This window comes from Numida meleagris, chromosome 16, assembly GCF_002078875.1.
Source record: "Numida meleagris isolate 19003 breed g44 Domestic line chromosome 16, NumMel1.0, whole genome shotgun sequence".
Lineage (NCBI taxonomy): Eukaryota > Metazoa > Chordata > Aves > Galliformes > Numididae > Numida > Numida meleagris.
The window spans coordinates 1,709,927-1,732,922 of NC_034424.1; the positions used below are offsets into that span (position 1 = coordinate 1,709,927).

General features: G+C 56.4%; 1 protein-coding gene across 6 annotated transcripts; it reads left to right on the forward strand.

Moving 5' to 3' along the window:
• On the forward strand, nucleotides 795-16,586 carry LOC110406932 (glutamine synthetase). 6 transcript variants are annotated; one of them, XM_021414054.1, is made up of 7 exons: nucleotides 795-936; nucleotides 10,023-10,198; nucleotides 10,604-10,765; nucleotides 11,920-12,066; nucleotides 12,832-12,959; nucleotides 14,419-14,618; nucleotides 14,749-16,586. In XM_021414054.1, exons 2-7 carry the CDS (start codon nucleotides 10,033-10,035, stop codon nucleotides 15,068-15,070), a joined length of 1,125 nt encoding a protein of 374 aa, XP_021269729.1. In that variant the 5' UTR covers nucleotides 795-936; nucleotides 10,023-10,032; the 3' UTR covers nucleotides 15,071-16,586. The 6 variants fall into 6 exon arrangements, with proteins under 6 accessions (XP_021269729.1, XP_021269732.1, XP_021269727.1 ...); XM_021414057.1 differs by lacking the exon at nucleotides 795-936 and adding an exon at nucleotides 5,544-5,567; XM_021414052.1 differs by lacking the exon at nucleotides 795-936 and adding an exon at nucleotides 7,192-7,317.

Here is a 22,996-nt window from a genome sequence, read left to right on the forward strand (position 1 = left end):
TGGGGAAGAAGGAGCCAGAGAGGTAGGGAGAGGAGAGGCTCGGATGTCCAAGGTTTATTCAGAGGTGATGGCCCACAGTTGCACCAGGGGAGGTTCAGGTTGGGTGTTAGGAAAATGTCTTCTCCAAAACACTGGTGACACACTGGCACAGACTGCCCAGGGGCAGGTGGAGTCACTGTCACTGGAGGTGTTCAGAACCATGGAGATGTGGCACTGAGGGACGTGGTCAGTGGGGATGGGTTGGGGTTGGACTCGGGGATCTCGGAGGTCTTTTCCAGCCCTCATGAGTCTATGATCCTATATTTGAGCTTTACTGTAAATGTACTCCATGTCTGTGACGCCAGATCCACATTTCACTTCTCCATCTCTGAAACGCATCTGACTGCCCTTCCCTTTCCTGTCTTCCCTCTTTCACCAGAAAGCCAACAGCTGCAGAATGTGCCCATGGTTTTCTTTTTGTATGAGCAAAGCCAGGCACGGGGATCTTGACTTTGCTGGGGTTTCTGCCCTGTGAGCAGGACAACAGGGAGCAAGACCTCGTCACCTGAGAGAAGTGACTGGGAGACTCATTTTTCCAGCCTGGCTTCTCTCTGCTAAACAATTCCTTGGCTAACCCCTGCCCACCTGCCTTGCAGAGGGTTGTCCTGCAGCTTAATTGAATTTGTGCCTGCAGCAGGCCTGGTGAGACCAGCTGGAAGGCGTTAGTAACACCGCTGCTGGATGGATCCTATTGCAAAGCCCAGGTGAGCTCCTGCCCTGCCCCATGTGGGCACGTGGGTGGCAGTGAGCAGCTGCTTGGTTCTGGGCTCTCGCTTACAGGAGGAAATATTTTGGTGTTCCTGAGCTGATGCATAACTGAGGAGCATTTGTATGCTGCTGTGCCTGTCCCTGGTTGTGTTGGCAGCAGAAAGCTGAAGGCTCATATTCAAAGCCCAGGTAAGCAGGTGGTGGGGAGGAATCACATTGGGATAATCTCTTTTTGCTCCAGCAGGGAGCATAACTCGGATGATTTTGATGCTGAATGCTTTTTCAGGTCAATGCTCACCTTTCTAGCTTTAACTAACTGGCAGCCAGTCACACAAGTACAGCCACGACCAGTCCTTGGTACACACATGTATGGGTACTGAGCCTTGCATGTGTCTGCATCTCATCCTACACTTAACAGCCCAGCACAGCCCTACTCCAAGCACCACCGCAAATCTGCATGCTCACCAGTATGTCCACGTCTCTTGCACTGGGGGCCCAGCTGGGCACGCTCTCCAGGTGTGGCCTCAAGCGTTGTTTCCAGTGTTCCAGCACCGTGACCACATCAGACATTTGTTCTTAGGGAACTTTTGGGAATAAGGTCTCTATTCACTGGCTGTGAGAAGAATGCCTTTAAGTTTTTGATGTTTTAAGGTGATTCTTATGGGATCTTATGCCTTTCTGATGTGAAGGAACAAGGGAGACCGCTTCTGAAGGGCATTTGGTTTGCAAGGCAGACCCCATTTGTTCCAAGCTTTGAGCAGAGGTGAAGGTGCTGATGTTTTCAGACCATCGACCTCTTCCACTTTTCAGGATCCCAGCACCATCTTCTCCACCCCAATGTCAGCCCACATTGGTTCTCCAGCTCTAAGCCCCGACTCAGCCCTGAATCAGATCAGCAAATGGTTCATCCAATCAAACACTGGTCTCCTGTATCCTACCGACCACTTAGTGAACAGCCACAGGCAGTGCTGTGGTGGCTGTGCAGCCTGGGAGCACGGAGATCCACCAGATCCACCAGCTTCTGGTTTAGCTCTTGGTATTGAAGCCCCCTGAGCAGCACAGCAGCGGTGGTGCCGTGCGTGAGAAGCTTGCTCAAGCACCCAAACCCACAGAAAAGTCCTGGAGCACGTTGGGGTGGTGCCTGGCCACGGTGCAGCCGGGTTTAACATCTGGATTAAACCAGTGGTTTCTTCCCAGCAGACACCAACCCCACACCACGTGCCAGGCTTTGCAAAGCGCAGCGGCACGGCGCTGAGGTTCGCGTTGCACTTCGGCTGTTTTGCATCGTAGGGTGCACTGTGTGGCACGTTGCACTGAGGTTGGCAATGCGTGGGAGCACGGGTGCTGCTGGCATGGGCTGGGGACAGCCCTCAGCGTGTGCGGCCAGGACGTGCCTCCTCCATCACGGGGACCTGGCAGCCCGGCTTGTGGGCAGCGGGTGCTGCCAGAACCTGCTTGCCCGGCAGCGCCGATGGCCGCGGCCACGCATTTTTGGTTGGTGACTTGCAATCAGGCTTCCTGTTTGTGAGATGATGGAGCGCAGCCGCAGCCCGGTGAGCCCACCGTGCCAAAGGCCAGCTTGGCCCCGCCATGGTTGCTGCCTTGGCTCGGTGCCGTTGCGAAAGCTTTCTTCCTGTTCAGCAGCTCAGCGACCAAGAGCTGGGGCTGCTGATGGCTAGATTAGCTTTAAGATAGTGGCAAGGGTTGTGGTCTGTGCTCTCGTCATTGCCTTGGGATATGACTAGGGGAAGTGAGGCTGAGGTGCTTTTTCAGATTTATCACACACCAGAAAATGGAAACCGTGCAGATTGGGCGTTGGGTGTGTTGTCTACAGCAACGTACTGAGGCTTCCCTTCCGTCCGCACCTCCGCGTGCAGGGGCATACGGGACACACACACGGTATGTAGCGCCGAAATGCCAATTTAATGCTGTGCAACAAGGCTACTTATACCCGTACACGCGACCGCCCCGTGTACCCGTGACCCCCCCCTGCTTCTCCCAGGAGCTCGCAGGCACCACCCGCTGTGACTCCCCGATTCCTCCCTTGGTGCTCGCAGGCACCACCCATCCCATTTAACCCCGCAGGGGTGGATGCACAGAGCCAGGAGATGGAGACGTCAATGCCACGTGTCCCTCGAGCCCAGCGAAGCGGGAGCATTGCGGTGCCTTCTGCTGCCCCAGCGCTCACAAAGCTGGCTCTGAAGCCCTGGTCCTGGGGAGAGGGCTCTGAACACCACGGCCTATGGGTGCTCAGGCTGAGCAGTGCTTGCAGGGGGTCTGCATGAACAGGGCCTTGGGATATCCCCAGCACCACTTCTGGTTGACAAAAGCCATTCCCTGGGGCCTGTCCCACTGCCTCTGCCCAGACTCATCGTGTCCGCAGTGCTGCTTGGCTGGGAAAGGGATGCTCACGAGTTGCTCCTAGAAGACAACATTTATTTTCTCCCCACTGTGAAGCCTTTCCAAGCCAAACCTTATCTGCGCTGAGGAGCAGGTAAGGGCATCCCATGTTGGTGCCGGCTCCTCCGGCACCCACGCAGCTGGGACAGCACAGCTCAGGGCAGCAGGAGAGAGCAGGAGGAGAGCACAGTGTGTGTGCCTGGAGGGAGTGAGCTGCCTGAGGAGAGAAAACAAAGGTCTGCACATAATGCTGGAGTCTGGGGCCAAAAACCTGTGCACGAAGCTCCATCATTTGTCCTTCCACACACAGCTCCATCCATGTGTCTGTCTGTCTGCCCATCCATCCACATGTAGGTCCATCCATGTAGGGCTGGTAGGGTGAGGTCTTCAGGGTGTGCTGTGGGATGCTGTGGGCAGTGCCACCCTGAGGGTGACAGGGACATTTCTGGGTGGAAATCCCACCCCTGGCAGTGCCATGCTGGCACCGTCCTGCTCTCACAGCCAAGCACATGGAAAATCTCAGTGGTTTTGGCGGAGTGCTTTTGTTCCCTGTGCCATTTCCCTCCTTCCTCTCCCAGGATGAGCACAGCCCAGCACTGCCCAACCACCAGGTGCTGCTGGAGAGGGGGATATCCTGTGCGTCCCCAGGGATGCCAGCTCAGTGCTCTGGTGCCTGCTGAGAGGGATTTTCTGCCCTTGCATCTGGGAGGAAAGATGCTGAGCTTCCTTGGGGCACCGTGAGCTTCAGCATTGATGTGAGCTGGCCCCTAACCCAACAGGGCGAGTGCCTGGGCTCCAGCCAGGATCCTGGCAGATCAAAACCCTGAGTGAATGTAAGAGTTTGCTTTTGTTGACCTCCATAGGAAGCGATGTCCCTGCCCGTGCCAGGAGTGCTGGCTTTTCACACCGCTGGGTCACTGACACTGAGCTCTCGCTGGGTGAGGGCTCTGGGAGCACTGAGCAGTGGGACAGCCTCCCCTGCAGTCACCATGCAGGCAGCCAGGGGTGGAATGGAGGAGGAAGCTCAGTGCAGAGCCTTGCAGGAGGCAGTGCAATGGCTTTGCAGGTACTGAATGAGGAGTGGGAGCAGAAGTGCAGCCTGCTCCATCCCCTGGCATGGGCAGTACCAACCCATTGCAGCTGGCAATGCAAGGTGCTGCTGATCAGCTAAATTAGGGTGAGTGCACGGGCACTCCATGGCTGCACCTCCCACACACCCCGGGGTGATGCTCCAGGTCTGGGCAATGCTCCCAGGGTGGGGCAATGGAAGAGGCTCCGTTTCGGGCTGGGCAGTGTGCACGTGGGGTTTGGGCCAGGGGCACAGAATGGGCACCCAGGGAGGCAGGGGTGGGTTGTGGAAAAGCAGACCTGCACCGCCTGCATCTGCTGCTGGGATTAAAGCCAGCGTGGACGGAAGCACTTTGATAGGGAACAGCAGCACTTCCTTTCAAATGCATCTGCTTGCAAAATGGGTTGAACCGGGCCAAATAAGGCTCGTAGTGGGTCTGGCTGCTTGTTTTCACTTGGGCAGTGTGGGCTGGGCAGGAAGGGCATCCCTCGAGGGGTGAGTTGCAGCCTGGGCAGGTTCTGCGTGCACGAGCCCAAAGCACCCAGCATGCCCGGCTGCTCCGCTGCAGGCTAACACAGAGCCAGCCTGTGCCAAAATCAACGTGTTTGTGCAAAAGGCTGCAGGGAGGTGGCTTCAGCGGTAAGAAACAAAACAAAGCTTTTGCCAAAGAAATCTCTCCTCAGCTGCACTAACGGCCCCAGAGCACTACACAGCACCTCTGCAGGTCCTGCGTAGCCGAGGCCAAGTCCTGCAAGCTGCAAGAGTTGCCTCAGAAGCATGCCGGTAGCTTCTTTTCCTTGAAGTTCCAGCTCCTGGAATCACGTTGGCAAGGCTGCCACACCAGGCTGCCAAGCAGGGCACGGGTGCAGGGCAGCGGGTGAGCAGCAGCACTGGGTCGGCTGCTGCTTGCCCTGTGTGCCCCGGGCATCACTCACCCTTGCTCATAACTAACGTGCATTATAGAAAGGATTTATCTGCTTCTCTGGAAGCTCTGCTCAGAGTTCTTTGTACGGGGGTTTTGCTAAAATAAATGTTGATGGTAAAAAAGTGCTACTGTTCTGGGTGCTGGGGAGGGTTTCTGCAGGGCAGAGGAGCTGGGAGCTGGGTGAGACCCCCGCATGCATTCTCCCATCAACTCGGTCTGCTGCAGCCGTGTGTGCTGAGCCACCTGTGCTGCTGCCAGGCTCAGCAGTCTGCAAACTGGAGCCACTGTGCTGGCAGCCAGCCCCTGCTGCTTCTGCTCCCCGAGGCCACGCGTGTGCCGCATCCCCTTTCTTCCCCCAGGTTTATTTCCTTTTCGCCTAAAGCGACGGCTGTGGGATTAAGAAGGAAAATTCAAACAAGAACATTGGTGAGTGGCCGGGGTTTGTTTCTGCTTTTTTCTGTGCCTGGGACTGGAGGGGCCAGCGGATCTGTGGGGTCCCAGGGCTTTGCTGAGTCGGGCAGGACTTGGGGCTGCAGAGAAGGGCTCAGGATGGGAGTGGGGCTGATGATGCTCGAGAGGGACTGCGGGCTGCCTAGGTGTGTTCTGCTGTGATGGATGTAAAGGATTCCGTGTGGCTGTTTGTGTACATGTGTGCACAGGGGAAGGTGTAATTGCAACTCGAATGAGGAGAAAGCGGTTTGGGTGCAAACATCCAAGCATAAGGAGATTTGTGTTGCTTAAATGTGCTTCAACTGTGAAGGCAAACTGTCAGTTCAGCTGTTTTGTGGGAAAAGTGTAAAAGTGAGCACGTATCGGAGAGAAGTGCCCGTTCAACCCCGAGCCGACGTCTCCTGGCCCTGGTGCCCGGCACAGCGGGATTCAGAGCTGTGCAGGCAGCGTGGGATGACGGGTCATGCTGTGCCCCCAGCCCCATCTCCAGAGCCAGGTCAGCCCCGCTAAGCCCTCCTGCACTGACCTGACCCACGTTAGGTGCTGCATCCTGCCGCCTCTCGGCAGCATCCCCTGCAAACTATTGCAGACCTGCTGAGGAATGCACACGTGGCCTCTTTGCAGCATCCCTCTCACATTTCCTTACTTCTAAAAACAGCCCCTTCCCGAGAGGTGCGCAGGAAAATCCCCCCAGCCCCCTGCCCTCTGATCCCTTTATGGTGTTTGTGCTGGGCTCCCCCATGCTGAAGCTGCTCTTTGCCTTTGCTCTAATCTCCCCATCAATCGGTTTGGGCAGGGGATAGGGCAGCACGTGCTCTGCGGAGCAGCCGGACCCCGAGCAGACGGAGGGAACGCTCTCTCCTGGGGCTGCAGGTGATGTTTTTGGGGTTTCACTCACAGCGAGCAGGGCAAAGCCCCTGATTCCTAGAGGGTAATTTTGGATAAAGCCCAAATTCTCCATCCTGACAGCTCAGTGCTGCCACTGCTCCTGGGGGAAACCAACCAGCAGGCAAAGCTGCAGCCCCAGGAGCCCACCCCCCTCCAGCAACCAGCTCGTGCTGGGGAAGGTACGAGCAGTGAGAGGTCCCTTGTCCAAAGTCACTCTGGCTTGCACGCATTTAACCCATTCTTGATGAAGCGTGTCGTGCTCCTGATGGTCTTTCAACCTGGAAAATTAGCTAAGGCTTTAATAATACCATTGGTGTATCTTGGCAAGGCTGGGAAACGCCTGGGCTGATAAAGCCTCAAAGTCAGGGAGATAACACCTGGAAGCGTTTCGGCCTTGGGCTGAGCTCTCTGGGGGTTGCTGGCTGCAGCCTCACCCCCAAACCCAGTGCTGGGAAGGGGGAGCTCAGCGTGGAGCTGCAGCAATGCCCACCGAGCCCGCGCTCACCCCGAGCATCGCAGCCACTTTGAGGAGCGACGGCTCGTCCAGCACCCAGCCCCGCTCCTCCCGCTGCCCTACAGCCGGAGAGATCCCGCCCCTAGCAACCTTCTGCCCTTCTGCGGAGTCCTCCGGAGGTTTAATCTGCGGCCATTTGCAGACACAAGGACATCCCCGCTCCTGCCTCCGCCGCTCCGTCCTGCTGACCTTGGGGGGGTGACGCATCCCGGGAGCCGGGCGCTGGTTAATGTTTGCTGTGCCTGCCGCGGGCAGGAGACCGCTGTTTGCAAAGAGCTCGTCACCTGCAGGGGGAAACGCGGTTCTAGAGGCTCAAGGATCCAGGTCGGAACTGCGTACTGTACTTTTATGCTAAGGAAATGGCTGGAATTAGACCGTGGTGAGATAAGACTTGGTGCGAGGTGGACACCAACCAACCAGGTGTTCAAGGCTGTACGGCAGCAATCCCTCGCTAAAACCCCTAGCAGGCTTTTGATGCTGATTAACAGCCTAGCATCGGATGTTCGGTGAGCAGCCCCGCTGGTGGTGCCTGGGGCAGGGGCAGGACCCGGCACTTGCAGGCTGGAGCCGTCCCCGCTGCCCTGAAGCAGCCATAAACGCGCCCTGTTTGCCCTCCTGCTGGGCTTTGACCGGGTAAGGGATTAACTGCTGTTTATTCTGTCTTCCCACTTGGGGTATTTTGGTGCTCGGCACTTCCAGCTCTCCAAAAATAAGCTTTCCTCCCCGAACCACATCGTTACTACTGTGTGCATCGGTGCAGCCTGCGCTTTGTGGTGTTTCTCCATCTTTTTGAGCCTGCTGTGTACGCGCACGCGGGGTGTTTCTGGACACGTTCAGGAGGAAAAACCAGAGCTTTTGTAGGATTCTGAATGAGAAGGCAAGGCACTGCAGATCTCGGCTGAGCCCTGGCACTGCTCGGCTCACACGAAGGCATTTCTCCTGCCAAGAGACCCATCCAGCGCTGCAGGGCTCATGCTCAGCACTGGCCACTCCTGGGGCCGTTCTGCGATGTTCTCCCAGGGCTGAGGCTGCGGGTTCTCCATCCTCTCCCCTGGCCGTGGAAGCTCAGCACCAGCCCTGCAACACCCTGTGGGACAGGGACACGACCAGGGCAGCGTGCAGCAGTGCCTCCGGGCACCCGCCTGCTCCCGTCCCCAGGTGCATGCTTCCTCCTGGGCTGCCGCCCTGCTCCCAGCCAGGAACGAGGAAATGCTGGGCCCTGCAGACAGATTTATGGACACGTCCCCAGAATACCCCGGGGAGGGAGGTGGTTGTCTGGAGCTGCAATGCTTTGGGGGCCTCCTGCAAAAGGAGCCCCTGAACGTCCCCTGGTGCGCAGGGGGCACACTGGGGAGCCCCACGCCCTCTGCCACCGCTGCTCCGCTGCCCTCGGGCATGTCCTGGGTGCTGACCTCCTCCCAGGTGACGTCCAGGTGCCACTGATGTCACAGCCCAGGGACCCAAATTGCTAATTAGGCCCTGCCTCTGTGCCCGTCGATCTCATTTCCTGGTGCTTGTGCAATCTCAGATGCTTTCAGTCTGTCTTCCTGGTTGTTGATCTGGCTGTGGGAGCAAAACATCTCCAGAAGAAAACCCGAGCTGCGGGCGGGTGCAGGGGAGTTTTGCTGCCAAAGGTTTTTCCAGCTGCCCTGATGGCATGGAGATGGTTCACTGTTATGCACAAAAGCACTCCTGGGGTGAGTCAGGCAGCAGAAAACATGACTTTGCCCTGCAGACCTGGCCGGGTAACAAGGCCCCGAGCTGCTTGGGAGCCCGAGCATGTTTTAAAATATTTTTAAAATGGAAAAACAAGGGAGTTGTGAGCGCTTACCTGGCCCTGACAGCCGGGACCTTTGAAACTCCCCCTCCCCTCCACCCCAAAAAGCAATACTGGGAGCTGCTCGTGCTGGCTGCTCGTGCTGGGCTTGCACCCGTTGGTGTGGTTTGGAGCTGCCTGCATGGGCAACTGCGAACACTGTGATGCTGTGTCTACAGCAAAGCAAAAAGACAGCACGGCCTGCTTAACTCCTCTGAGATGAGGTTTTCAGAAGTTGCCACTATATTGAAATAATCTGCTGCAGTTCACGCCTGTTTGCTCAGTTCTCGCAGCTGGCCTCAAATCGGAGCGGTGTTGCTACGTGTGATGGGTTTCCTTTTTTCCTTTTGAAGGTCTTAACGACACTGCGGTGCTTGCAAACGTAACACGCTGGGTTTCAGCTCAGTGCAGGGGCTGAGGGCGATGGCAGCGCTGTGCTCAGAGCATCCTGCAGCCCTCAGCACCGCCCTGCTCACAGGGATGGGTGCACATGGGCCAGGTGCTGTGCAGGGGCAAACCCACAGAAGCAGGAGGTCAGGAGGGGGGGGTGGTAAATGAGAGTTAAATAAATGGGACGTAAAAGGTGGGCAGTAAGATGGGGAAGGGTCTGGAGTGTGCAGTGTGTGAGGAACAGCTGAGGTCCCCTGGTTTGTTTGGCCCAGCCCAGAGCAGAGAAGGCGGAGGGGAGGCCTCGTGGCGGCCCTACAGCCCCTCATGGCAGCTCCTCGTTTGGGCGGTGCTGTGCAGAGCCAGGGGCAGGGCTCCGTGATCCCCGGGAGCCCCATGATCTCGGGGTATTCCCTGATCTCATGATTTTGCAACAGTGCTGTTTTAATGGGGAAACGCTTGCTGTTGCGCTGAGTAACACTTTAACAAATAACAAAATCAGCAGCGACCGTTCCCGCAGGCATCTGTCTCGGGAGGAAGCAGCGGCCCCGCACCGTGCCACCACCCCCGGGCGGAGCCGCCTCCGCTCCGCCCCCCCGCCTATAAAGGGCGACGGCCGCGACCGGGGGCAGCGTTGTGCCGGTGAGCGGCGGGGCCGCGGGTTCGAGTCCCGCGGGGGGGATGCTGAGCTCCGGGCGCGACGCTGAGCACCCCGGGCGCAGCGAGGAGCCGGAGGGTTCGGGGGGTGGCTGCTTTTTGCGGGGGGGAACAAACGGAGGGAGGGAGGAAAGGGGCAAAGGGGTGATGCCACGCTCCACTCCTGCAGGACCGTCGCCATGTCGGTGTCGCACAGCTCCAGGCTGAACAAGCTGGTGCGGGAGCAGTACATGAGGCTGCCCCAGGGCGGACTGGTGCAGGTCACCTACGTCTGGATCGACGGCAGCGGTGAGGGAGTGCGCTGCAAGAGCAGGACCCTCGACAAGGAGCCCAAGAGCATCGAAGGTAACACCGCCGCCTCTCCCCCGCTGGCTGTTCGCGTGGTGGATGGGTGCTGAGCATGGCCGTGATTAAGTTTTGAGGTGCTTCGGGCACTGGGAGGTGGTGCTCACCTGTCCTGGTTGTGTGGCGCTGGCGATACCTGGTGCAGCTGTTGCACGGGGTTATTGTATAAAGCGGTAATGTAAATATCCGGCTGCGGCGCGCTCGGCCTGCAAGCTGTCATTAGCACTGGGTGGGAAGGGGAGCATGAGCTCCTCACCCTGGCACACTGCGAGCCGGTCCTGTGCCTCCACCCCTCCTGGGTGCCCCATTCTGGGTCTAAGCCAGCAGCCCCTCGCACACCCCACCACATATGAGCTACCTCCTCTCCAACCCTGCTCCTCTCTCTGCCCCTCTCCCGCCCCACAGATGTCCCCGAGTGGAATTTCGATGGCTCCAGCACAGCGCAGGCGGAGGGCTCCAATAGTGACATGTTCCTGGTGCCCGTCTGCATGTTCAGGGACCCCTTCTGCCTGGACCCCAACAAGCTGGTGCTGTGCGAAGTGCTGAAGTACAACAGGAAACCTGCAGGTGAGCATCAGTGTTATTAGTAATTCTTAATGCCGGTCGCTCTGGGATAATTTGCAGTGCCATCTCTCCATGGGGACCGCTGGCACTAATGTTCCTCTTTGTCAAACTGCACTGAGCACTTGGCCTAAGGCTCTGAAATTCAAGCACCGTGGGTGCGTGCAGGGATGCGTTTTGGAGGTGCTGCAACAAGCAGGAGCACAGCAACGAGGCCGGTGTCCCTCGGGCAGAAGGGGCAGGGTGAGCTGGGGACTAATCCTGAGCGCACCCAGCCCCGCGGGGCTGTGCAGAGCACCGGCGCTCTGCCTTGTAAATAAGAGGGAACCGCAGATGGGAAGTGGTGCTCGAAGCGCTCAGGGATGGAAACAGCCGCGTGTTGGGACGTGCTGGCTTGGTGCCCGCTTGCTTTGCTGGTGGATGGCTGCAGGAAGGGAAGTGCAGGCAGGAGCTGGCGCGGTGTGGTCGAGCACAGGATGTCCTTCTGCAAGCACAGGGACTTATCGGTGAGGGCAGAAGTCTGCAGTCCCGGCAGCCGGTTTGTCTGTCCATCTGATAAAGCTGCAGCTGGAGGAGGGGAGCCCTGGAGGAAGGGTTTCAGTTGGGATCCCTGCTCGGAGGCAGCTTTAAGCAAGGTGACAGCCGGTCTTGGGTGCTGGAGTTGGATTTGGGCCCTGTTAAGTGCCTCATGTGTCATATTGTCCTGCTCCCAAAGCCCTGGGGCAAACTGAGGCTGAGGATGGGAGCAGAGTCCCAATGGGAGATGGGCAGTCCCTGTTCCCAGCTGTGCCAGCTGCCCGTGGGACAGGGCTGGCAGATGTGTCCTTGCTGTCTTCATGTGCAAGAGGAAGACAAGGACACTCACAGCTGGACATGGTGATCTTAGAGGTCTTTTCCAACCTTAATTGTTCTGTGATTCTACGGACTGGAGGTTGTGATTTAGGGAGTGATTTAATGAAACCTCCTGAGTTTGTGGCCTACTGCTGTGGCCATGCAGTGGCTCTGCAGGGAGGAACCTAGTGAGTAGAAAGCGCTGCAGGAAGAGGAATTTGCTCACTGCTTTCCTTGGGGCTTCTGTGGGAAGAGCTTGGCGGTGGCTGAGACTTGAGAAGGATGGAGCTGAGTGCAGCAGGGTCTGACTGGGACCGCTCTGCTCACAGAGACCAACCTGAGGCACACCTGCAAGAAGGTGATGGACCTGGTGAAGGACAGCCACCCCTGGTTCGGGATGGAGCAGGAGTACACACTGCTGGGCGTCAACGGCCACCCCTACGGCTGGCCCGACAACGGCTTCCCTGGCCCACAGGGTGAGTGCCTTCCCGCAGCCCCAACCTCAATGCTCCCCCCATAGGGAATGGGATCCTACAGCACACATCCCCATCCCATCGCCAGTGCTTCCCTGTGGTGGGTGGGAGGAGGTCTGGAGCTGTTTTGCCGCTGCCCCATGGCTCACGTGAGCCGGACCCCATTGCACAAACAGCTCTTGGCTGCATGACTTGTTTGTCAAGGGCTGGAGAACTCGACTGGCAAAATCTCCCCACGGCTGTTGGCGAAAGGACCGGCTGGGTGCATGCGCCCGCGCACCTCCTGGGAAGGGGCCAGGGGTTTCCCAACCCGCCTTACCCAGCCCGGCACAGGGACAGGCTGTTTGCAACATCTCCCTTCCCCCGGGCGGGGAGGAGATCTTCCCCTGGCAGGCTGAATGAGGAAGAGCCCTGTGAAACTGCAGCCCGCTGACTCTTGTAGGCATGAACAATGCCAGCTGTTGTTGGAACAATGTCTGGAGCCTGAAGTGCTCAGAGAGTCAGGGTGGTGCCGCGGGGCACACTAAGCCGGGCTCTGCTTATCTCTTGGTCACCTTCTCATGCGTTGCCAGTCCTGTTCAGCCGCATAGATAAGGCCGAGGTTGCACCACCACTGCGCTCTGGATTTGGGGTCGGGGCCCTGATGCACCGTGGAGGGCAGCACCATTTGATTCCCATAAATGCGACCAACACTGATCCCAGTGCCTGGGTTGGTGAGATTTCCTCCCCAGTGCTTTATTTACCTGATGCCTTCTGCCTCCTCCCCAGGCCCTTACTACTGCGGGGTTGGAGCAGATAAGGTGTACGGACGTGACATCGTGGAGTCCCACTACAAGGCTTGCCTCTATGCGGGCGTGAAGATCTGCGGCACCAACGCCGAGGTGATGCCCTCCCAGGTGGGTGCTGAAGCCCCGTGGGGCTCAGAGGTGCTGACCATGAGGATGCTCTGGGTCTGCTTCCCCCCGATGTGTGTTTCCCATCTCCCCTTGAGGCATTCCCCACTGCTGGGTCTCCAGTGGTGGACACGAGTTAGTGTTGCTGGGCTAACCCAGCAGCGTCAGCACCAGCCAGGATGGCAGCAAACCGAGCTGTGGGTGCCCACATCCTGGGGCCTGAGGAGCCTCCTGCAGGACACAGTCTTGAGTATGGCTGGAGGGGATTTGAGTAGTTTAGGTGTTATCTCAAGGCGGTCCCTGATTGCTTTATGCAGGTGGCCAGACTGGCTAGTGGCAATTGGACCCTCCCACTGATAAGCGGGGCCTTGTTGGCAAGGGGCTGAGGCAGGACATTACAACTGTGATGAACCTGCTGCTTGCCCTGACATGATCAGCGTCCCCTCGGCTGCTCTCAGCACCCTGTGCTCCGGCTGTGCCGTGCCAGTGGCCCTGGATGTGTCACTGCTGCTTAGTCACCATAGGTGGTGCAACCCTGTTCCAGGGAGGACGCACAGGGACATCTTCAGTTCCATGCTGTTGTGGATAGATTTTTGCACAACTCTGGTTGTAGCAGCAATTGAGGGTTTATTAATTCTTTTATGATAAATCACAAGGTTAGGTTGCATGAGTCGTCAGAGCACTTCATCAGCACTTAATCATTAGCCAGTTGAAGGCAATGATGAGCTGTGGGTGCCCCATTCCTGGAGGTGCTCAAGGCCAGGCTGGATGGGGCCCTGGGCATCCTGGTCTGCTGGGGGGCACCCAGCCCACTGCGGGGGGGTTGTACCTGGATGATCTTTAAGGTCCCTTGCAACCTAAACCATTCTTTGATTCTACGATTCAGTGCTTCAAGGGAATTTACTGCAATTGAATACAGCAACTTAGTTAAAGGTTTGAGAATGGCCAAGTTCAAATGAAACACTGCAGGGTTTTGGAGGGGATGTTCCTAAACCCTCAGCTGCATGCTCAGAGCCTTCTTCCCCTGGTGCATTTCTCACCTTCCTTTTCCTCAGCTCTCAGTGGATGATGGGATCTGTCCCAAAAGGGCTCCTCTTCTTTAATGTTGGTCAGCAAGGAACCTCAAGAAGCTGACCCTGAGGTGTCCCATTCCAGGGGAAGATCAGGGATCACAGTCTGCTGTGGGCCTTGGGAGCTCAAGGGGCTGTTGTCTTAGGACCCTTATTTATAGGACCTCGAGATAATTGACTTCAGTCAGAAAACTTTCCATTCTGGCCACAGTTCAGGTGAGGCAACACTGGAACTTTCCACCTACCGCACAGTTCCAGTACCCAATGGATTGCACAGTGCTCATAAAGCTCAGCCATTCCCCACGCTGTCAGCTGGGGGTAACAGGGGCAGGAGCTGCCCCACCAGGTGACACCAGCCTGACCCCCCCCAACACGTTCTCTTTCCCTTCCAGTGGGAATTCCAGGTGGGCCCATGCGAGGGCATCGAGATGGGTGACCACCTCTGGATGGCTCGCTTCATCCTCCACCGTGTCTGCGAGGACTTTGGGGTCGTGGCCACCCTGGACCCCAAACCGATGACTGGCAACTGGAACGGGGCTGGCTGCCACACCAACTACAGCACCGAGGAGATGCGGAAGGAGGGGGGCCTCAAGTGAGTCCTTGGGGCTGCAACCAGGAGGGTTGGGGCGATGCGCTGGGCATCTGATTTTAAAAGCCACTTGTCACACGCGGTGGCTTGAGCGTGTCCCTGTGCCAAACCTGACCCCATCCATTCCCCATAGACACATCGAAGCCGCCATTGAGAAGCTGAGCAAGCGGCATGACTACCACATCTGCGTCTACGACCCGCGGGGTGGCAGGGACAACTCCCGGCGGCTCACCGGCCACCACGAGACCTCCAACATCTTTGAGTTCTCCGCCGGCGTGGCCAACCGTGGAGCCAGCATCCGCATCCCGCGCCAGGTGGGCCAGGACGGCTTTGGCTACTTTGAGGACCGGCGGCCAGCGGCCAACTGCGACCCCTACGCGGTCACTGAGGCCATCATGAGGACCACGGTGCTCAACGAGACCGGGGTGGAGACCAAGGAGTACGCCGAGCACTGAGGCCGTGGGATGGGTGAGGGTTTTCGCGTTGACACTTACCGTGCCCGTGCTCTCAGCTGTGCGCTCAGACTCTTTAGGAACCTCGCTTCTGGTTTTGTGAAACGTCGCCTTAGAAATCATATATATTTTATAGTGAGAGGGAGGGGCCCAACCTATTTTCTCAGCCACTTTTTCTGGTTCCTGGTTCCTGGTTTTAGGTCACGCCTGGGGAGGTTTTTTTAAAACTTGGATTGAATTTTTTTCCTTCTGATGGACTTTACACTGTGATGTACATAAATTCCTACATGGAAGCTGCAGCTGCTGCTGTTTGCACCTGGGCAGGGTGTGTGCTTTTTTTTTTCCAGTATCTCTGTTGCAAGGAAATTATAATAAAGAATTTTCCTGGCTGCGTGGCAGCTGCGTTATGCTGCCGCAGGTGCATTTTTCTGTAGCTCCTAGAGCCCCATGCAGGATTTAGTTTGGGTCTTGCTGCTGGGTTGCTGCTGCTGGGACCAGGCAGTGCAGGAGCTGAGATGCTGGAGGAGCCCTGGGGCGGCAGGTTTTAGCTGCTGCAGGGGCTGTGCTGCCCCATTGGCCGTGTCCAAAAGCCCATCTCCCTCCATCGTGATCCCCACAAGGCAAACAGAGCGGCACAGCCTGAGCAAACAGTGGCTGGGGCAGCAGCTGGCAGGTGTTTGCACTGAGCTGCTGAGTCAGCGCTGAGCACGGCACTGTGAGCAGCCCTTGGGGACACCCAGGGGTGAGCGATGGAGCTGAGTGATGCCCCCACTGCCCCCCCAGGGTGATGCCCCGATGCGGCTCGAGTGATGCTCTGCTCATCCCCAGGGGTGCAGTGTTGGTGTTTCTGATCCTAGAGGGCCACAAATTTCCGAGCAAAGCCCTTTGGTGTCACTCCAGATGAGCAGGGGCAGGAAGTGGATGTGAGCGGAGGGGATGGTGGCACAACCAGTGCCTGTTCTCCAACCCCAGCACCCCTTGTCAGGTGGCACAGGCTGGTCCTGGGCTGGGACAGCTGCAGGGCACAGCATGGCCACTGGTAGCGGTTACCCAGAGGGGATGGGATACTGGCTATGGGGATGGATGAGGACAGAGAATGATCTCGCATCTGCCCCAGTGCTGTCAGGAAGATGTTGAATCTGGTTTTGCCTTTTCCTGTGAAGCGATGAGCCCAAACTGCAGATCCCAGCTCCCTCCTGCTGGTCACAGCACAGCCAGAGAGTGAGGGAGTGAGGGCAGTGGGAGATGGAGACCCTGCAGCACCCCGGACCTGCGAGCAGCCAGGAGCCCTCGGTGTCTCTGAGCCGTTCAGTAACTGCAGCCTGCTCCCCACACTGACAGGGACACGTTTTCCTCCCAGAAATTGCCATTCAGAATTGTTAATGCTCTTCATCCAAACCACAACGCTGTCTTGTTTTCCTCTCATTTCCATGATGTCTTTAATGGTGATGTGAGCACTGGGACAGTGACTGCTGCCTGCAGCTGGAAAATCAATAAAGAGCTAAATCTGGAGCAGGAACACTCTCATGATCCTTTCCCTGTACAAGTGGTTTTAAGTACAGCGCTGTACTACTAAATCTGAGGAAGCGTGCAAATCTGCATTGCCAACATCCAGACGCTTCTGGCACAGCACCGTGTGGGGTACATCCAACCCTTTGTGCCCATTCTGGGTCTCACCCTGCAATTCCCCCTCACTGGAGCTGTACAGGGAGGCTCGGGAACTCCCGATGCCACAGGGGCTGTTCCCAGCCCTGCACGCTGCCCACAGGGGATGCTGCAGCTGCTGCGTGCTTGGATGCTTCTGGCTGCCCTTTGCCAGAACACAGATCTTGCTTGTACTTGTTGGGGTCAAAATAGGTCAGAAACCATATTTTATGGATTTTTTTTTTTTCCTAAAGCAGGAGGATTTCCACCCACAGGACCAGCACCACAGGGGAAACAAGGACATGGGAACCTGCTCTCAAGAACTCAAGAACTTTTCTTACAATTTGGCTGCTGTTGGAGGAGGGTTGTGGGGCTCAGCTGGCAGAGCAGGCGTGGGGACAGATCCAGCTCTCGGGACAGGGCCGGAGGTTGCAGCAGTCAGGCAGCATCCACATCCCCACACATCCCTATCCCCACACCAAGGCCGGGCATCATGATGACTGGCAGCAGTGAGGGAGCCCCACGCGAATCCCAGCCCAGCAGGGGCAGAAGGGGGGGGGGGGGGGGCTGCCAGGGGGCTCGGTTTTGCCCTGGGGCACCTTCACCCAGCGCTGTCCCAAGGGGCACCCCGACAACTTCCCCCACCCGGGGCCGCATCCTGCGCAGGGAGCGCTGCGGGTTCCTCCGGGCGCGGAGCTCTGCCGGGGGTTTGCTGCCCTCAGCAGGCTCTGGAACGAACGGCAGCGAGCGCAGCCCCGGGACCTGCCCCGGCCCCGGCCGCCCCAAATCCGCATTTCCACCCGACCCCCCCTTCCGGCAGCGGGGAAACGAAACCCTTTGGGGCTCATTGCCGCACCCCTGGGGACACCGCGTCACCCCGCAGCTTCCTCTGCCCTCAGATCTTTCATCACTCCCCATGCGTTACGCTGCTTTCAATCAAGGCCTTCAGGATACATATATATATATATATATTATTATCATCATTTTGGTAATAAAAAGGACACTAGAATTACAATTCTGATGCTAACAATGGCATTACTCAAAGCTGCTGGGCAGAAGTGGGGAGCTCTGGGTAGAATAAAGGCTTGAACTGAAAAGTCAGTAATGACCTCTTTTTCCCCCTTCCCTGTCTTCCAGCCCACACAGTCTGCTTGGCTCTCTTTATCTCAACAAGCATTTAAATGGTTTCAAATTAGATCTCTGGAAAATTGAACTTCATTCCTTCAGAACTTTACTCTGGCCTTTAGAAGCCAGTGATAATGCTTTGGTTTTGTGTGAGAGCATCTTTGATCTCAGAGGCGCTCAGCTGCAGGGAACGGGGCTCAGCACCAGCAGCTCTCTGCCATTGGAACCCAGCTGCAAGGGGAGAGATGCAGGCAGGGGCTCATCTGGGGATGGTCAGCCCTGGTCCTTTGCTCATCCCAAAGCAAATCTGACACCCTGCTTGGGAACGCAGCACCCCTCCAGTCACAGTAACAGCACAATAGAATTGGATGAGCTGTCATAGTCCTCCGTGAACAGCAGGCTGGGGGCTGCAGAGCATTAGGAATTGGTCAGGAGCTGCCCAAAGGGCAATGAAGGGCTGTGATGGCCCTTAGCAGCTTCAGCTGTGCCATCACTCGTGGGCCTGGGGCTCTATTTAAGCTCAGACCTGGAGCACTGCAGGGTCTGGGTGCTTGGTTGGAGTTTTCTGTAACCTCTGGTCTGCCATGCTTGGGAGCAGAGGGATGGGGGTCCTGGCTGCTGAGACCCTGCCCTACAGCTCTGGTGTCCTCACTGTGCCCCAGTGCAAGGAATGGGAGAAAGGTAGGATGGGGGGGCTGTGCATCAGGATGGCCCCAGCTGCAGCGTGGGGTCAGTTCTTTGTGGTGACATCCATGTGAGGACCTGGGATGCCACCATGTGTCCCCTCCAGAGAAGTCCTCTAACTGTGCATGGGTTTGGGGAGGACTTGGTAAAAATAGCTGTAGGTAGGGCTAGGTTTAAAACATCCCCTTGTGCAGGGGTGATGGATGCTGCTGGGAGACAGGGCAGCAAGTGAGAGAATTAGGTTTGTCCTAAACCTATCTGAGCCTCAGCTCATGGGAAACTAGGGGGAGGGGGAAGCGCAGCAGTGAGGCAGTGGTTCAGGGACAGCAAGAGAGATGTTAGCAGGTGTGGCAGCAGCTGGTCTGTAAGGAGAGCTGCTGGGAGAATGCTGAAATAGATCAGTCTGGGGGGGGCTGCCCTGCTGCAGAGGAACTGCTCAGGTGGCTGTGTTCTGCAGGGCTTAACCCTGGACGTGTGCCTGCACTGTGCTTGGGGTGTTTCCACCTCATCCACACGCTCACAGCCCATGCTGTCACCATGTTCCTAGCTGTGTAAAATGAGGCACACCACATCTTTCCCTCCTGGTCCTGAGCCAAGGGTCCTGTGGCTTATCGCACAAGATGTGCGATGCCTGATGTGTCCTTCTGCCATCTTCCAACCTCCTGGGAAGGGACACAAGCCCCTCTTCTTGCATGCCCCAGTGCAAGGGCTTTGGATTTCCAAAATAACCCAATGAAAGTGCCACAATGTTTCTGGCTGCAGAAGCACCAGAGCTGCCTGGTTGCTTGGTAAAGATGGGCTGTGGACCTCACCAACCTCACTAGGTGCCACCAGTTGGCAGGAGATGCCCAGTGTGTGCTTCCAGCACGGGCAGAGCTTCCGTCAGCACTGTGCTGAGCTGGGGCAGTGCTGGGACAGGCCCTGCAGGCACTAATTAATGGTGCTCAGGCTGGGGCAGGTTTGTCAGAGGTGACTCACCTGCTTATGACAAGCCTGCTGACATCAGACCACTGGCCTCTGAGCTTGCGGAAACCCAAATCAACAATGGTGGAAGGAAAAAAAGTCTTGTGTGGGACAGCCCCAGCAGAGGGAGATTTGGGCTGAGATGACCTGTTGTGTATGCCTGGGTCTGGGAGGCTTCTGGACCTACGGAGCTGCGATCACTGCTGACGTCCCCCAGCCTGAGCTGGGAGAGGAGTGTGGGGGCTGTAGGGTGTCCCCACCTCATACTCTTGATTTGGGGGGCTGCCATGACCCCAGTGTTTGCTCTCCTTAGGTACCTCATCCTGGGCTGTGGGTAGAGTTAGGGGGTTTCTTGGTAAAACCGTTTTGTCCCTGATATCTAGTGCAGGGTCCATCCCTCAGCTTTCCCCATCTAGAATGGGGATACATGGACTGGTTGAATTAATTCTCACAGAGGGCTGCTGAGAGGAGCTGCGATCACTCCTGGCAGCTGTGGTCATCCTAGATATCACCACCGACCCTGCTGGAAGGTATCTCCTTAGCGGTCAGCAATGTGGGATGGCTCCTCAAATGTTTCGGGGGGGGGGGATGTGGTGGATTTAGGTGAAAGTGCTGCAGCAGGTGAGATGGTGGACTTTGCACAGGAGTGGTTGATAAGCCACCATGGGGAGTGTATGGTGGGGCAGCAGGAAGGACTGTACCAAGTGCCAGGAGCCTGGGAAGAGCTGGGTGCTGCTGGCTGTGATGGTGGTGTGTGCTCTCCCAGCTATCTGGGCTGCCCTGCTGTTACAGGGGAAAAGGAATGAAGAACTGGGCAGTGATGGGAAGGGAGATGTGATGTCAAACATAGCATCCAGGTGTCTTGCAGCTCAGGTGGTGATTGGGTATGGCTGGGAATCCCACTGTTGAAGCCTCTGCCTGCTCAGGATGGCAAGCACGTGGGTACTGGTCTGCCTGCTGGGAACACAAACACAAACAGCTTTACGACGAGAAAGAAATGTAAAATATATATGCAAGTCCAGCCCTAAATTTTAATTGGACTTCTTCTCAGTCCGGGTCCTGCTGGGACTGCAGATCAGGTGAGTGAGTCCTGAACTCAGAGCCTGTAGGTGACCACAAACAGGCTGCTGCACCCTCTGCCTGAGCTGCGATACTGACTCCATGGGGAAGGGAGGACAGACAGCCCACCTGTTGATACCCCCCTCCAGCCCCACAGTGAGAACAGAGGCTCTTCCAGTGAAGGAGATCAGAAATCCCAGCAGTGAGTTTAGAATTACAGTAGTAATAATTGACGCCTTGCTGCTCTCTAAGGATTTTCTAGCAGGTTTGCCAGGTGTTGGATAGGTGTTAAGCAATTAAAGCAATAACACCTATGTAATGGGGACAGGTGCCAACTGTGTCCCGGCTTGCAGTGGCTCAGCTGGGGGCTCGCTCTATTGCCTGATTTCCTTTGGCTTTGGGGTGAAATTAAGTGGGAGGAGCTGTTTTAGGAGAGGTGGCCCTGCATCAGCTTTTTCCTGCAGAGGTGGGAGTTAATTTACGGAGGAAAAGCAGGCCAAGGGCATCTGGTGTTGCCCATGGATGCTCATCTGGTCCCTAACAAAGAAACATAAATGTCACCATGCGAGCTCAAGGGCTTGCACATATCTGTGTGTGTCTGGGGACAAACCTTAATGCATCAGCTCTGCGTGTGTCTGTATGGGGGAGGCTGCTCCTGCAGATTTCCATCGATACACAAATGCCAGGACGTGGGCTTGCGTAGACACAAACCAGCACAATAACGTGGGGGCTGGAAAAATGCTTTATGGGAAGAGACTTGAAGGGCTCAAATTGTTTGGTTTATCAGAGAAACGGAGAGTTGTCTTGATTTCAGTGCGTGAGTACTATCACAGGGAGAAATTACTCAGCACTGGAGGACTGTTCAGTGTCAGGGAAAGGCAGAACAAGAACCGGTGGTTGAAGCAGAAGCCTGCCAAAGTTGGACTAAAAAGCAGGCATGCATGTTAGCAGCAACAGGGATGAGCAGCAGAAGCCAGGATGTTTTTGTCTCTTAGTAAGGGGTATTTTTGTCTCTCTGGTGGAGATGCCTCAGCCAAATTATTCTTTGATCGGGCATACAGTATGAGGGTAATCGGATGCTGTTTGTTGTGCTGTTACAGCCCCCTAGTTGTTTGTTTTTCCTCTTCTTTGAAGGATGCCTAGTGTCCTGGCTCAGGATATGAGCACTACACAGTGCAGTGATGGAGCCCAGAGCTGCTTCCTGGCCTCCTCACCCAGTTTCTGAGGGCTGGTGTCTCCTGGCTCTGCTTGGCAGGTTGCTCCCACTGCTCACTGCTCTTCTCCCTAACCCCAGGAGTGGGTTTTGTGGCCCTGGGATTCCCGGGGAGCTGCAGATGTGGATTCAGCAGTGGACAGAGGCTGCTGGAGAGCCCCGGGACACCCAGAGCTGAGAGCTTTGAGCACCAACAGCGGGACATCTAGCTGAAATGCCACCGTGTGTCCTTGGGGAAGCTGTCTGGTGGAATGCAGGCACCCACAGAATAGAGATGAGGAGCATGGTTGTGTTCTCATGCTAGCAGAGAGGGAGGGTGTGTGGGAAGTGTGGCAGAGCAATGCTAAACACTGTGTGAGCTGATGAAAGGTGCCAGCCCAACGCAAAGGAATAATTGTTGTTGCTGTTGCTATCAGGTGACATGTTCTGCTGGCCAGGGAACTGGCAGGGAAGCAGCGAGGTACTGAGCAAGGCAGGGCAAGTGATTTGGAAAGGTGTATAAACATAATTATAATAAATCATTAATGTATGGCTTTTATATGTATGTATATGTGTTTAAAAAAAAAAGTTATGAGCAGTATAGACAAATATCAGAAATGAACCCTCCAGGGGCTCCCTCTTCAAAAGTATAATTTTAGCCCAAATAAAGCTTAAGAAATGCAATGGCCAATTCCCTTGGTTGTGCCCCTGCTGCCTTCTCTCTTCCTTGGTCACGGCAGACCTGGAGCCTGATGTTTTGGGATGCAGAAGGTTGCCCTTAGCCAATAGCTGAGCCTCCCCACCCGCTTGCCCAGCAGGATGGGGGAGAGGATTGGAAGACCAAGAGAGACTGAGGTGAAGCTCCTCATCCCTTTGTAGTAGAAGGAGGAGGGCCAAAAAAAGAGAGGCCGTGAGGCAGGACTGCCCCATCTCCCCAGCCCTTGTGCACCCTGAAGTGACACAGCACGTGACGATGACATTGCAAGCTACAAATCGGCCCAGAGATAACGTGCTACTGCCTCACCCAGGAGAGCTCGCATCAGGAAAGCTGGTGCCAGTCACTGCCAAGCTGGGGAGACAGCAGCCTGGGGTGGGGGAAGATGAAGCATGGTCAGGTGCAGCATCACTGTGCGCAGCTGTAGGGCAGCAGATAGAGAAGATCAAGTTTAAGTCACAGGAAAATGCCCATGGTTTAACCATGAAGCCTTCTGCACGTGTGCATACACAGCACAAGACTTGCAGCTACAGCTGATCCCTTTGTG

Excerpts from the sequence above, each read along its gene's own strand:
- LOC110406932 (XM_021414052.1), top strand. The coding sequence starts at position 7,223 with ATGTTTGCTGTGCCTGCCGCGGGCAGGAGACCGCTGTTTGCAAAGAGC. Across the intron at positions 7,318-10,022 it reads CTAGAGGCTCAAGGATCCAG|GACCGTCGCCATGTCGGTGT; the intron begins GTCGGAACTGCG and ends CCACTCCTGCAG. Across the intron at positions 10,766-11,919 it reads GTACAACAGGAAACCTGCAG|AGACCAACCTGAGGCACACC; the intron begins GTGAGCATCAGT and ends CTCTGCTCACAG.